Source organism: Nerophis lumbriciformis, linkage group LG31, assembly GCF_033978685.3.
Source record: "Nerophis lumbriciformis linkage group LG31, RoL_Nlum_v2.1, whole genome shotgun sequence".
In the NCBI taxonomy this organism is placed as follows: domain Eukaryota; kingdom Metazoa; phylum Chordata; class Actinopteri; order Syngnathiformes; family Syngnathidae; genus Nerophis; species Nerophis lumbriciformis.
The window spans coordinates 719,869-736,616 of NC_084578.2; the positions used below are offsets into that span (position 1 = coordinate 719,869).

The 16,748-nt window shown below is 37.9% G+C and overlaps 1 protein-coding gene across 1 annotated transcript in view; it reads right to left on the minus strand.

Annotated features, from left to right (window-relative positions):
* sema5ba (sema domain, seven thrombospondin repeats (type 1 and type 1-like), transmembrane domain (TM) and short cytoplasmic domain, (semaphorin) 5Ba) overlaps positions 1-16,748 on the minus strand; it is a 104,031-nt gene that overhangs the window by 59,121 nt on the left and 28,162 nt on the right. The window contains exons 3-4 of the mRNA XM_061926151.1: positions 14,228-14,428; positions 272-371 (exon numbers count right to left, since the gene is read on the minus strand). Of these exons, the coding sequence (XP_061782135.1) occupies positions 272-371; positions 14,228-14,381 (254 nt within the window). The 5' untranslated portion in view covers positions 14,382-14,428. The remainder of the gene's footprint in view (positions 1-271; positions 372-14,227; positions 14,429-16,748) is intronic.

Genomic DNA, 16,748 nt, shown 5'->3' on the forward strand with positions numbered 1-16,748 from the left:
CAGTGTGTGTGTGTGTGTGTACAGTGTGTGTGTGTATGTTTACAGTATGTGTGTGTGTGTGTGTGTTTACAGTGTGTGTGTGTGTGTGTTTACAGTGTGTGTGTGTGTGTGTGTGCGTGTACAGTGTATGTGTGTGTGTGTGTGTGTGCGTATGTGTGTACAGTGTGTGTTTACAGTGTGTGTGTGTGTATTTACAGTGTGTGTGTGTGTGTTTACAGTGTGTGTGTGTGTGTGTGTGTGTGTGTGTACAGTGTATGTGTGTGTGTCTCACCTGGCGCCCACGATGAGTTCATTCCTGGTGAGGTCAAGGGTCATCTGGGAGAAGTCCCGCACGCCGCCTGGTGAGAAGGCCGACATCCAAGGACTGAGCTCTGAGGACAAGGAGAAGAAGTTAGCAACACTTACATCACTTAAGGACATTTTTGACTCTTAATATTTGTAATTAAACATCATAAAAGCATCATGAAGTACATTGTTATATCAGAAGACATGAGAAGTACATTGTTGTATCAGAGGACATGAGAAGATAGCCTAGCCTAGCCTAGCCTAGCCTAGCCTAGCCTAGCGTAGCCTAGCATGGTTTAGAAAAAAAGAATCTGTCATAAAAATATGATTGAACAATTGAACATAACATTGTTACCATAAGTAATAATACATAATAAATATCATGTCAGCAAACAGTACAAGTTACCATAAGTAATAATACATAAATATCATGTCAGTACAAGTGATTGATGTTGATACTCCAAGCAGGAAGTGCATGACTGCATGACCCCGCCCCTTCCTTAAAGGGCCAGTGCGACTGCATGACCCCGCCCCTTCCTTAAAGGGCCAGTGCATGACTGCATGACCCCGCCCCTTCCTTAAAGGGCCAGTGTGACACAAGATGACTGACATTTATTACCACACTTTTATACACGCCGCCTCTTCAATCCCCTCGTAAGTGGCCTCACGGCTTAGCAGGGCACGGCCCCCCCCCCCAGAGGAGGGGGGGTGAGGTTGGCTCCCCTACACCCCCCCCCTCCTTGCAATTTAGTCACCTCTTCCTCGCTGGACTCCAAGAGCGATTATTGGACGTTTTATTTCCAGACGGCTGCTCTCTGCCGGATAGGCGGGAGGCGGACCATTTTTTGTTTGGCACCGACACATCCTCCTTGTCCAGAAGGTTCCGCCTACTTCTGCCCACGCCGCCGCCGTGTGGGCGTCGTGTTACGACGGCCATGACAAGTCCAATTTGACGACGCACAACAACCACCGCCCGCCATCAACGTCACATTCCCTCCACCGCCCGCCATCAACGTCACATTCCCTCCACCGCCCGCCATCAACGTCACATTCCCTCCACCGCCCGCCATCAACGTCACATTCCCTCCACCGCCCGCCATCAACACCACATTCCCTCCACCGCCCGCCATCAACGTCACATTCCCTCCACCGCCCGCCATCAACGTCACATTCCCTCCACCGCCCGCCATCAACGTCACATTCCCTCCACCGCCCGCCATCAACGTCACATTCCCTCCACCGCCCGCCATCAACGTCACATTCCCTCCAGTGGTAGCACGTTAGCACGTTAGCACGGGCTCCAGTTCTCAGACCACTTGAACACAAAATAAAAAGGACACTGTAGATTCCTGCAATAAACATGGAGACACACAACATTGTGGAGCGTCCATCTATAAATCTAATCTATAAGAATCTAACCTATAAATCTAATCTAATTACCTATAACAACATAATAACCTATAACAACATAATAACCTATAATAACCTATAAATCTAATCTAATAACCTATAACAACATAATAACCTATAACAACATAATAACCTATAAATCTAATCTAATAACCTACATCAACATAATAACCTATAACAACATAACCTATAAATCTAATCTAATAACCTATAACAACATAATAACCTATAACAACATAATAACCTATAAATCTAATCTAATAACCTATAACAACATAATAACCTATAACAACATAATAACCTATAAATCTAATCTAATAACCTATAAGAACATAATAACCTATAACAACATAATAACCTATAAATCTAATCTAATAACCTATAACAACATAATAACCTATAACAACATAATAACCTATAACAACATAATAATCTATAACAACATAATAACCTATAAATCTAATCTAATAACCTATAACAACATAATAACCTATAACAACATAATAACCTATAACAACATAATAACCTATAAATATAATCTAATAACCTATAACAACATAATAACCTATAACAACATAATAACCTATAAATATAATCTAATAACCTATAACAACATAATAACCTATAACAACATAATAACCTATAAATATAATCTAATAACCTATAACAACATAATAACCTATAACAACATAATAACCTATAAATCTAATCTAATAACCTATAACACCATAATAACCTATAACAACATAATAACCTATAAGTCTAATCTAATAACCTATAACAACATAATAACCTATAACAACATAATAACCTATAAATCTAATCTAATAACCTATAACAACATAATAACCTATACCAACATAATAACCTATACCAACATAATAACCTATAAATATAATCTAATAACCTATAACAACATAATAACCTATAACAACATAATAACCTATAAATATAATCTAATAACCTATAACAACATAATAACCTATAACAACATAATAACCTATAAATCTAATCTAATAACCTATAAGAACATAATAACCGATAACAACATAATAACCTATAAATCTAATCTAATAACCTATAACAACATAATAACCTATAAATCTAATCTAATAACCTATAACAACATAATAACCTATAACAAAATAATAACCTATAAATCTAATCTAATAACCTATAACAACATAATAACCTATAACAACATAATAACCTATAAATCTAATCTAATAACCTATAAGAACATAATAACCGATAACAACATAATAACCTATAAATCTAATCTAATAACCTATAACAACATAATAACCTATAAATCTAATCTAATAACCTATAACAACATAATAACCTATAAATCTAATCTAATAACCTATAACACCATAATAACCTATAACAACATAATAACCTATAAATCTAATCTAATAACCTATAACAACATAATAACCTATAACAACATAATAACCTATAAATCTAATCTAATAACCTATAACAACATAATAACCTATAACAACATAATAACCTATAAATCTAATCTAATAACCTATAACAACATAATAACCTATACCAACATAATAACCTATAAATATAATCTAATAACCTATAACAACATAATAACCTATAACAACATAATAACCTATAAATCTAATCTAATAACCTATAACAACATAATAACCTATAACAACATAATAACCTATAAATCTAATCTAATAACCTATAACACCATAATAACCTATAACAACATAATAACCTATAAATCTAATCTAATAACCTATAACAACATAATAACCTATAACAACATAATAACCTATAAATCTAATCTAATAACCTATAACAACATAATAACCTATAACAACATAATAACCTATAAATCTAATCTAATAACCTACAACAACATAATAACCTATACCAACATAATAACCTATACCAACATAATAACCTATAAATATAATCTAATAACCTATAACAACATAATAACCTATAACAACATAATAACCTATAAATCTAATCTAATAACCTATAACAACATAATAACCTATAACAACATAATAACCTATAAATCTAATCTAATAACCTATAACAACATAATAACCTATAACAACATAATAACCTATAAATCTAATCTAATAACCTACAACAACATAATAACCTATACCAACATAATAACCTATACCAACATAATAACCTATAAATATAATCTAATAACCTATAACAACATAATAACCTATAACAACATAATAACCTATAAATCTAATCTAATAACCTATAACAACATAATAACCTATAACAACATAATAACCTATAAATATAATCTAATAACCTATAACAACATAATAACCTATAACAACATAATAACCTATAAATCTAATCTAATAACCTATAACAACATAATAACCTATAACAACATAATAACCTATAAATCTAATCTAATAACCTATAACAACATAATAACCTATAAATCTAATCTAATAACCTATAACAACATAATAACCTATAAATCTAATCTAATAACCTATTACAACATAATAACCTATAACAACATAATAACCTATAACAACAAAATAACCTATAACAACATAATAACCTATAAATCTAATCTAACAAACATGGAGACACACAACATTGTGGAGCGTCCACCAATAAGTCTACACTAGGGTGCACAAAAAATGGATTCACATCTTAATCTTGTTTAGCTTGATTCTAAATCAATTCATAATTTTCAAAAATCAATTAAATTGTTTTTATTATTTGATATTTTATAAAAAAATAAAAATAATAATTGAATATTTTCTAAAATTGATTTAAAAAATATACATATTTTATTCGCAGTATTTATTTTGATAATTTTTTGCAGATCCGTTGGAACCGTTTGTTTGTCTATTCGTCTTTTTTATCACAAGGGACGCACTAAAAGATCCATTCACTTCCTGTCAACTTGGAGGCACAACATTGTGGAGCGTCCACCTAGAAGTCTACACTAATCACCAGGGGTGCACACTAAATTGGTTCACATCTGAATCGCGACTCTTGCCCAACCCAATTCTAAATCGATTAATATTTTTCAAAAATTGCTTAAAAAAAATAAAAAAATAATTATTATTCTTTTTTTTATAAGAATCAATTTTTAAACTGACATGTTTCTAGGCGGCACTCGAGCAGCTGGAACTAACTACCAATATTATTCAAACCTTCTTAGCAAGAACTCTGCTGTGTTGCAAAGACATGTGACATTCAACAACAAGACACTTGTGATAGTGTCACAGGTCAGACTGACATGTTTCTAGGCGGCGCTCGAGCAGCTGGAACTAACTACCAATATTATTCAAACCTTCTTAGCAAGAACTCTGTTGTGTTGCAAAGACATTCAACAACAAGACACTTGTGATAGTGTCACACGTCAAACTGACATGTTTCTAGGCGGCGCTCGAGCAGCAGGAATTAATTACCAATATTATTCAAACATTCTTAGCAAGAACTCTGTTGTGTTGCAAAGACATTCAACAACAAGACATTTGTGATAGGGTCACAGGTCAGACTGGCGTGTTTCTAGGCGGCACTCGAGCAGCAGGAATTAATTACCGATATTATTCAAACCTTCTTAGCAACAACTCTGTTGTGTTGCAAAGACATTCAACAACAAGACACTTGTGATAGTGTCACAGGTCAGACTGACATGTTTCTAGGCAGCGCTCGAGCAGCTGGAACTAACTACCAATATTATTCAAACCTTCTTAGCAAGAACTCTGTTGTGTTGCAAAGACATTCAGCAAAAAGACACTTGTAATAGTGTCACAGGTCAGACTGACGTGTTTCTAGGCGGCACTCAAGCAGCAGGAATTAATTACCAATATTATTCAAACATTCTTAGCAAGAACTCTGTTGTGTTGCAAAGACATTCAACAACAAGACACTTGTGATAGTGTCACACGTCAAACTGACATGTTTCTAGGCGGCGCTCGAGCAGCAGGAATTAATTACCAATATTATTCAAACATTCTTAGCAACAACTCTGTTGTGTTGCAAAGACATTCAACAACAAGACATTTGTGATAGGGTCACAGGTCAGACTGGCGTGTTTCTAGGCGGCACTCGAGCAGCAGGAATTAATTACCGATATTATTCAAACCTTCTTAGCAACAACTCTGTTGTGTTGCAAAGACATTCAACAACAAGACACTTGTGATAGTGTCACAGGTCAGACTGACATGTTTCTAGGCAGCGCTCGAGCAGCTGGAACTAACTACCAATATTATTCAAACCTTCTTAGCAAGAACTCTGTTGTGTTGCAAAGACATTCAGCAAAAAGACACTTGTAATAGTGTCACAGGTCAGACTGACGTGTTTCTAGGCGGCACTCAAGCAGCAGGAATTAATTACCAATATTATTCAAACATTCTTAGCAAGAACTCTGTTGTGTTGCAAAGACATTCAACAACAAGACACTTGTGATAGGGTCACAGGTCAGACTGGCATGTTTCTAGGCGGCACTCGAGCAGCAGGAATTAATTACCGATATTATTCAAACCTTCTTAGCAACAACTCTGTTGTGTTGCAAAGACATTCAACAACAAGACACTTGTGATAGTGTCACAGGTCAGACTGACATGTTTCTAGGCGGCGCTCGAGCAGCTGGAACTAACTACCAATATTATTCAAACCTTCTTAGCAAGAACTCTGTTGTGTTGCAAAGACATGTGACATTCAACAACAAGACACTTGTGATAGTGTCACAGGTCAGACTGACGTGTTTCTAGGCGGCACTCAAGCAGCAGGAATTAATCACCAATATTATTCAAACCTTCTTAGCAAGAACTCTGTTGCGTTGCAAAGACATGTAACATTCAACAACAAGACACTTGTGACAGTGTCACGAGTCAGACTGACGTGTTTCTAGGCGGCACTCGAGCAGCAGGAATTAGTTACCAATATTATTCAAACCTTCTTAGCAAGAACTCTGTTGCGTTGCAAAGACATTTAACATATAACAACAAGACACTTGTGATAGTGTCACACGTCAAACTGACATGTTTCTAGGCGGCGCTCGAGCAGCAGGAATTAATTACCAATATTATTCAAACATTCTTAGCAAGAACTCTGTTGTGTTGCAAAGACATTCAACAACAAGACACTTGTGATAGGGTCACAGGTCAGACTGACGTGTTTCTAGGCGGCACTCAAGCAGCAGGAATTAATTACCGATATTATTCAAACCTTCTTAGCAACAACTCTGTTGTGTTGCAAAGACATTCAACAACAAGACACTTGTGATAGTGTCACAGGTCAGACTGACATGTTTCTAGGCGGCGCTCGAACAGCTGGAACTAACTACCAATATTATTCAAACCTTCTTAGCAAGAACTCTGTTGTGTTGCAAAGACATGTGACATTCAACAACAAGACACTTGTGATAGTGTCACAGGTCAGACTGACGTGTTTCTAGGCGGCACTCGAGCAGCAGGAATTACTTACCGATATTATTCAAATCTTCTTAGCAAGAACTCTGTTGCGTTGCAAAGACATTCAACAACAAGACACTTGTGATAGTGTCACAGGTCAGACTGACATGTTTCTAGGCGGCGCTCGAGCAATTATTTTCATTCCAAAGTCTTCCCAAACATTGTTCTAGCTGCAAAGACTCCACATTTTCTCAGCATTCACACTTCCTGGTCCCAGCATTCACACTTCCTGGTCCAGGTGAGCTGAGTAGCGCTCCAGCAAGCGAGCATAAAAGGCTCATCAATCACAGACGATGCATTCAAGGCCCGGCCGACACCTTCATTGTTCTCCTCTTTTCTATACTCTGCTTAGCGCCGCCTTGACGGTCCAATGGCTCCTGGCCGTGTGGGACTTTCTCCGGTGTCTTTGAAAGTGGGACTAATCTAGACATTTGGGATTAAGGGGGGGGGGGGGGGGGGGGGGGGGGCATCTTTGTGAGGGGTGAAAGGTGAAAGTATAGTTCCACTTTAAGACGTCTTGATGGACTTAGTCTGGAATGGAGACCGGAAGAAGACTTGCAAGTTCATGAACATGACCTTCAAAGACAAGGAACAGCAAAAGATGACCACCGATACCAAACGCATCCTTCTCGTTCCTTTCGTTCACCTGGTCTACAATCACATTGATTTATGAAAATGTGTGAACTTCACACGTCACGTTTCTAGGCAGCACTCTACCAAATTAGATTGTTTGTCTCATCATCTTCAAACTGTCAAGGATTAGTGTTGAATGTCTCAGCACAAATCTAAATGACTTGTATTGATGAGATTTGATCCAAGACACTCTAGGCAACTGTCACAAAGATCATACTAGTTCATGTTTCTATGCGGCGCTCTAGCAATTACAAAAGTCCACTGGTTTTCTTCAAATCATTATTAACGTTCTAAGCCACAACAAGAACCCTGATTTAGAACCCAAGAACCCATATTGGTATGTGTCTAAGCAGTGGTTGAGTTCTTTACAATGATCAAGGATCTGTCATCTGGGGTCTATGCAGCGCTCTACCATTTGAAAACTTTCAAAGATCAGTGTTTTATGTCAGTGCAAGATTCATTTTGATTTTTTAATAGTATTTGACCCCAAATACTTAAGATGGCTGGTGTCAAAGGTCACACAGGTATAAGCTGCGAGGCGACGCTTTAGCAAGGATCTTTCCTCTGAGGTCTAGGCGCCACTCTACCAGTTGGAACCTCAAACTGACTTCTTTCAAGCGTTCAAGGATTAGTGTTTTAAGTAAGACCAAGAACCCTATTGACTTTGCTAGAAGACACTAAATCCAGGACAAACAGGCTAAATGGTGACAAAGATCATGTTGCTACATGTTTCTAGGGGGCACTCTAGCAGTTGCAATTTTTGACCAAGAAATTTCCACTGATCTTCTTCAAACTTTTAAAGATTAGTGAGCAAGATCTCTGTTGCTTTATCGTGACATTCAACTCAAAATAGTTTACTTAAGATATCTGGTGCCAGATGTCATGATATCAGTATGTTTCTAGGCGGCGATCTAGCTGTTGGAACCTCAAAGTGATTTCTTTCAAACGTTCAAGGATTCGTGTTTTATATCAGACTAAGAAGCCTATTGACTTTGCTAGAAGACACCCAATCCAAGACAAACAGGCTAAATGATGACAAGGATCATGTTGGTACATGTTTCTAGGGGGCACTCTAGCAGTTGAATTTTTTCAACAAGAAATTTCCACTGATATTCTTTAAACTTTTAAAGACAAGTGAGCAAGATCTCTGTTGCTTTAACGTGACATTCAACTCAAAATACCTCACTAAAGATATCTGGTGCCAGATGTCATGATATCAGTATGTTTCTAGGCGTCGCTGGAGCGTAGAGAATTTCAATCTCTTATCTGGGGTCTAGGCCATGTTCTACCAAACGGAATTTCCAACCTACCAACTGTAGGTTTTACGTCAAAGCAAGAACCCTGTTGACTTTTTCCAGACAATTTTCGATTCAAAACAATTAGGATCAATGGTGAGCAATGTGATGTTGCTACATGTTGCTATGTAGCGCTGTAGCAAAGATCTCTCATCCGGGGTCTAGGCGCCACTTTACCAGTTGGAACCGCCAACTGATTTCCTTCAAACGCTCAAGGATTAGTGTTTTGAGTCAGACCAAGAACCCTATTGACTTTGCTAGAAGACACTCAATCCAAGACAAACAGGCTAAATGGTGACAAAGATGATGTTGCTACATGTTTCTAGGTGGCACTCTTGCAGTTGAAATATTCTTCAAACTTTTAAAAGATTAGTTAGCAAGATCCCTGTTGCTTTATCGTGACATTCAACTCAAGATTTTTAACTTAAAATATCAGGTACTGAATGTCATGATATCAGTATGTTTCTAGGCAGCGCTCTAGCATAGCTCATTTCAATCTCTTATCAGGGGTTTTAGGCTATGTTCTACCAAATGCTCAACAAATTATGTTTCATGTCAAAGCAAGAATCCTATTGACTTTTTCTAGACAATGTTCAACACAAAACAATTAGGATGAATGGTGAGCAATGATGTTTCTATGTGGCGCTGGAGCAAAGATCTCTCATCCAGGGTCTAGGCGCCACTCTACCAGTTGGAACCACAAACTGATTTCCTTCAAACGTTCAAGGATTAGTGTTTTATTTCAGACTAAGAATCCTATTGATTTTTTCTAGACAATGTTCAACCCTAAACAATTAGGATCAATGGTGAGCAATATGATGTTGCTACATGCTTCTATGCGGCGCTCGAGCAATTAGAATTTTCGATCAATCTTTTAAAATATTTTCTGTCAAAAGCAAGAAACCTATAAAAAATTTTTTACCAAAATGTTCCCCTCGAGACTTGAGATGGAGCTTCTATTAAAAGCCGTGCAGATAGACGTTTCTAGGCGGCGCTCTAGCAAAAGGAACATTCAAGTGAGCTTCTTGAAACTTGACAGTTTGTTCTTCTTTAGTCGCTTTTTTGTTTTTGGCAGAAGCCAGACAAACTCAAACACAACAACGTGAGTGTGTGTGTGTGTGTGTGTGTGTGTGTGTGTGTGTGTGTGTGTGTGTGTGTGTGTGTGTTTGCTCACATTCTGCTGGCCCCTATTTCACGCTGTCAACATGCCAAATAGTGAGCCTCTTATTTGGATGCAAGTTTTTTTAACTGTGAGGAACAAAGCGCTAACCTTACCCAGGATGCTATCACGTATCTCGCTAATCTTTGACAGACTCTGCGTCTAAAATTCCTTCTCTTCCCTCCTCCTTTTGAACGTCTTCCAGAATGTTCTGGCAAGCCAGGAAGGGCTGGACAGTTTTACCGCAAAAGAAAAAGCTTGGCTTTATACTTCTGACATAGTAGCCACTAAGCGACTTAGCTAGCTAGCTAGGCTAGTTAGCCAGCTAAAGATAAGAGAAATATAAATCATCAGGGTGTTGTTGACAATGAAAACAGCAGAAAACAAGTTAGCGTCAACCTGACGTGGATTCATGTTTTGATGGGGGAATATCGATACAAGTAAATGTTGTTTTACTCGCTCGCAAGCTAACAACATTTGACAACTCAGTTGGCGTTCTCGTATCTTAGAATAAACCAAAAATACGACTGACTCAACTTCAAACTAAAACCTTTCTTGCGTCTCTGTCAGGTTCAAACACTGATGACATCTATTAAACAGACAAGAAGCAAGGAATCAGGCAGCGACAGAGTTCAATTTGGTTCAGTGAGGAGAGACGTTTGGGGCTGTACTCTAGTTACAATCTCCCACCACGCTCTAAGGTACAGTCCCATGTGCTCCTCTATTTATTTGGGAGGTCCCTGGTTACATCACTGAGGCTGCTTCTGAAGGAAGGGGGGGTCATTTCAGCAGCCTCAGTTAGACACAATATATGATTATTCACAAATGCAAATGTGCTGACACTCGTGATATCGCCCTGTCTCTGCTTTGTCTGCGTCATGGTACTCGATGTTCTGGACACAAGCACTGATACGAGACGACTTGCTTTGCACAGATAGAAAAAGTACAACTTCGGCACAATTGATAATAACTATAGCAACGGCCTTTAAGCATAAGAGTTGTGTGATAACTTCCACATAATTATTCTAACAGTCTCGTAGGTACCGGAGGATAATCCGATATTTTTTGAAAGGCATCTAGCTAATATTTTGCCATGCTAACGGCGCTAACATCAGGACTTGTGAAAGTCACATAAAAGCATCGTTCTGAGAGCGTCTGACTCATTTTTGAATAAACAAGATGAGATTCATTGCTCTTTGAAGGGAGTCGGATCTTAAGGAGTGGTTCTTTAGACTGACTCGCTATTATGTTTTTTTTATTTGACCAGGGAAACAATCTCTAGTATCAGTTTTAAGATAATATGTGTCAAGACTGGGTCCTGGGTGTGTGCTTTTCCAGGATGCAACGGAAAGTTGGCTCGTGCGAGACGGGAATGAAGGTACATGATTTATTATTATCAAAAAAAGGAATAAATGAAAGCGCGCACAGTGGCGGAGAATAAACTATAAAACCAAAAGACTATAGCAAAAAAGTACAAACAAAAACCACGCACAATGGCGGAGAACAAACTATGAAACCAAAAGGACTATAAATATGGAACAAAAACTTACTTGGCTTGGACAAAAGTAGTTGCTTGAGGAATTGACATGAAAAGAAGTATCAGGCATGAACAGAGCATAAATGTGTTGAGGTCGTCAGGACGAACAACAGAAAATGAATGAACTTAAATACTATGGACATGATTAGTGAAAGCAGGTGCGTGACTCAAAACGTGAAACAGGTGCGTGACGTGACAGGTGAAAACTAATGGTTGCTATGGTGACCAGACAAGGGAGTGAAAAGACAGAAACTAAACAAAACATGACTTAAAACAAAACATGATAATACAGACATGACAATATGTAGGTCAGAATAATATCATTTACACAAATATTACACCGTCGGTGGCAACTATTCTGGAATATTGGCTACAAAATTATTTATTGTACTGTTTTTCTTGTAAACGTTCCATAAGGCGGGGCCATATTTCCATGTTTTGGCGGTGACATCGTGAGTTAGAATGTTCCCTCACCTAAAAAAATGTGCAGCATTTTAACAATATAGAAAATAAATACACAAATAATAAGAATAAAGTGCATACAATTATACCATTATGTGTACACTTCAACTATTATAAACTCCAAAAGTTAATCCAAATAAAAATAAATACAATAAAAATAAATACAATTACAAAATAATAACCTGTACAAAAATATATATTTTTTTATATTTGTACATGTAAATATAAATACACTATATTGCCAAAAGTATTTGGCCACCTGCCTTGACTCACATATGAAGTTTAAGTGTCATCCCATTCCTAACCCATAGGCTTCAATATGACCTTTTGCAGCTATTACAGCTTCAACTCTTCTGGGAAGGCTGTCCACCAGGTTGCGGAGTGTGTTTATATCTTCTGGGAAGGCTGTCCACAAGGTTGCGGAGTGTGTTTATAGCAATTTTCCCGCCATTCTTCCAAAAGTGCATTGGTGAGGTCACACACTGAAGGCCTGGCTCTCAGTCTCCGGTCTAATTCATCCCAAAGGTGTTCTATGGGGTTCAGGTCAAGACTCTGTGCAGGCCAGTCAAGTTCATCCACACCAGACTCTGTCATCCATGTCTTTATGGACCTTGCTTTGTGCACTGGTGCACAGTCATGTTGGAAGAGGAAGGGGCCCGCTCCAAACTGTTCCCACAAGGTTGGGAGCATGGAATTGTCCAAAATGTTTTTGGTATCCTGGAGCATTCAAGGTTCCTTTCACTGGAACTAAGGGGCCAAGCCCAACTCCTGAAAAACAACCCCACACCATAATTCCTCCTCCACCAAATGTCACACTCGGCACAATGCAGTGTGAAATGTAGCGTTCTCCTAGCAACCTCCAAACCCAGACTGTTCCATCAGATGTAAAAGTGTGACTCATCAGTCCAAAAAAGACGTCTCCACTGCTCTAGAGTCCAGTGGTGATGTCCTTTACACCACCGCATCCCACGCTTTGCATTGGACTTGGTGATGTATGGCTTAGATGCAGCTGCTCGGCCATGAAGCTCTCTGCGTACTGTACGTGGGCTAATTGGAAGGTGACATGAAGTTTGGAGCTGTGTAGCAAGTGACTGTGCAGAAAGTCTTTGCACTATGCTGACCTCTCTGTCACTTTACCACTTGGTGGCTGAGTTGCTGTTGTTCCCAAACTCTTCACTTTTCTTAGAATAAAGTTGACTTTGGAATATTTAGGAGCCAGGACATTACAGGACTGGATTTGTTGCACAGGTGGCATCCTATGACAGTTCCACGCATATTCCAACATTGAGTCTTGGGGTATCAAGAACAAGAACTTTGCTCTTTTAATGTCTTTAATGTCCTTTGTGTTCTTTGGTGTTCCCCTCTTACACACATGCTTATGTGTGCTATGGCTATGAGGTTTGTTCCCTTGGCATCAGTCTGGACCCCCTCTCCAGGGGCCCAGGGTTAGACTGAGTTCTTTTCTTTCTCAGGCCCCTTCCAAGCGTTTACCTGTTGCTCATCTTTTTTGTAAGGGGTGCCGGAAGTTGCCAGACCCGTCAGCGATCCTATTCTGTCTCCCTGTAATGTTTGATCCTGTTCTGTCTCCCTGTAATGTTTGATCCTGTTCTGTCTCCCTGTAATGTTTGATCCTGTTCTGTCTCCCTGTAATGTTTGATCCTGTTCTGTCTCCCTGTAATGTTTGATCCTGTTCTGTCTCCCTGTAATGTTTGATCCTGTTCTGTCTCCCTGTAATGTTTGATCCTGTTCTGTCTCCCTGTAATGTTTGTCTGATATTGAATGGGATTGTGCGGAAAATCTTAACTTCCCATCGGGGATTAATAAAGTATTTCTGATTGTGCTTATGCTGAAAGTAGTAGTGGGAGTGGGGAGCAGGTAGAAAGTGAAGTAAGTAGAAAGTGAAGTAAGTAGAAAGTGAAGTAAGTAGAAAGTGAAGTAAGTAGAAAGTGTACGAGTGACTTCCTGTGGTTGAAGACTGACAGAATGATCTAGAAACCTTGCATGGAGACTTTGGGATGTTCCTTCTTGCTGCACGCCGCCCACTCCATCTCAGACACGGCCCGTGTCGGCAGCAGGAGGAAGAGGAGCAGGAGGAAGAGGAGCAGGCCGGCCATGGAGGAGCGGGCGGAGTCTCGCCGGGACGTTGTCATGGTGACGAGCTCTCCTCTAACTGCCGAGGCCCGCCAACAAGACGCAGCTGTGGACCAAACAGGAGAAGAAGTCACTTTTTGGACAATAGTGTTTGTAAACAGAGGAAAGAGAATATATATATATATATATATATATATATATATATATATATATATATATATATATATATATATATATATATATATATATTGTCAGAGAAATAAGAAATGAGGACAAACAGGACATCACCTCACTGATTAAAGTGCAAAAAGGTAATTAAAATCTCTGAGGTCTTTCAAAAACAAAATAATATTTGCAAATATTGCAGTTAGTAAATAATCCTGACTGCTGCCCTGCAACAATCAAGTGCAGGGTGTGGAAATCCTTCCGTCAACTTCCGGACTGGGAGACCAGCTGCCTCCAGCCATCATCTCAACAAGTGCATGGAGACAAAAGAAGATTATTTCAACTATTTTCATCTTTGTTTCTGTTCATAAGGAAGTACTATGCATTGAACATGTTTACATTACTATTAGCATTTTAATAATATGTCTTATAATTGGTACAAATGTGTTATTATAGTAATATTTTTAATTTAATAATAATAATAACAATTATTATTATTATTATTATTATTATTATAAAATCATGAATGAAAATATAATAAAAACATAACAAATATTTTTTGTCATTTTTTTTAGAATTTAAAATTAGATACAAAATGTTTTTTCCTATGAATTATAGATAGAAAAATATATTGCTGAATAAAGAATACATAAGAACTCTATTTACTTTTTTCATCATTTTCCATACATTTTTCATTGTTGTAGGTATTATGCATTTAATATTTTTAAAATAGAATTATTATTTTTTTAATAATATGTTGTGTAATTTGTACAAATTAAAACTTGTTATTGAAGTAATATTTTAACTTACACACACACACACACACACACTAGGTGTGGCGAAATTATTCTCTGCATTTGACCCATCACTCTTGATCACCCCCTGGGAGGTGAGGGGAGTAGTGAGCAGCAGCGGTGGCCGCGCCCAGGAATCATTTTTGGTGATTTAACCCCCAATTCCAAGCCTTGATGCTGAGTGCCAAGCAGGGAGGTAATGGCTCCCATTTTTATATTTACAAAATACATGTGAAAATATAACATATATATTATTTATCATAACATTCTATACAACACGTCTTTGTTTTATTCATCATACACATTTTATACAAATCCTTAAAATGACAAACAGTATTAATGAAAAAATGTATATTTTTAAAATTGCTCTTTCTTCTATTTTATGATTTTATAACATAAATAAATAATAATATACAGTAAAAATATGAAAATTATTATTATAAAATAAAAAATAAAAAACAACATTTCTTTGACGGTGAAAAATGTGAAATGTGGATGAAAAACATTCAAACTTGTACAATGACCACAGTTTGACCCTGGAACAGATTATTTGCAGTGGAAAATGAGTTTTCTATGTGACAGAAAAGTGAAGTTTATGAAAAAAAAGTGACTTCATCCTTGAAGTGAACGAGACACTTCAGTGTCTGGAACACGCTCGTGCTAACCAGCATCTTTTTTGGGGGGTAAAAATCCACTCCAAGTCCAGATGGCAGTCAGGAAATGACAACTCCTTCACTCTCCGTCGGTGCCAGCGTGTCGCCATGGCAACGCAGCATCACGTCGCCATGCAGGTGGAAAGTGTTTGAGACTAAAGCGGCTAAACCCACCGGCTGCTCCCCAACTTCCTTGTTTTCAAGTCCTCAACTCATCCGCCTCTCAGCCAATCAGCATCCGCTTTACTGTCTGTTCCAGGGTCAAACTGTGGCCAAGGTAAAAGGTAAAAGGTGTTCCAGAGTCAAACTGTGGCCATGGTAATCAAGTTTGATGTCACATTTGAACATTCTCCGCTGTCACATTCGTGTGAAAAAAAGCTAATAAAACTCCAGTCAATCAAAACTATCCATATAACATGAATTCATCTGTTCCCGGGTCAAACTGTGGCCATGGTAATAGGTGTGCCAAATTCATCTGTTCCAAGGTCAAACTGTGGCCATGGTAATAGGTGTGCCAAGTGCACATTTGTTAAAAGTAGTGAAGCAGTGTGTAACATGTATTTGCCATGAAGTGTATTTGTTCTTTATCATATTTTGCCATCATGGATCTGGTCCATATCCTTCTAGCTTCCCTTGGTGATGTTAGTTAGTTAGTTAGTTAGTTAGTTAGTTAGTTAGCAGTGTTTCCAAATGACAGCATTATATGTTACGTTTACTAGTAAGGAGTCATCTATGTACATTACAGCTTTGTTACCACTGAGTTTGATATCAAGTGTGCTTTATTGTCAACTAGACAGAAACACAGAAAGTGAAA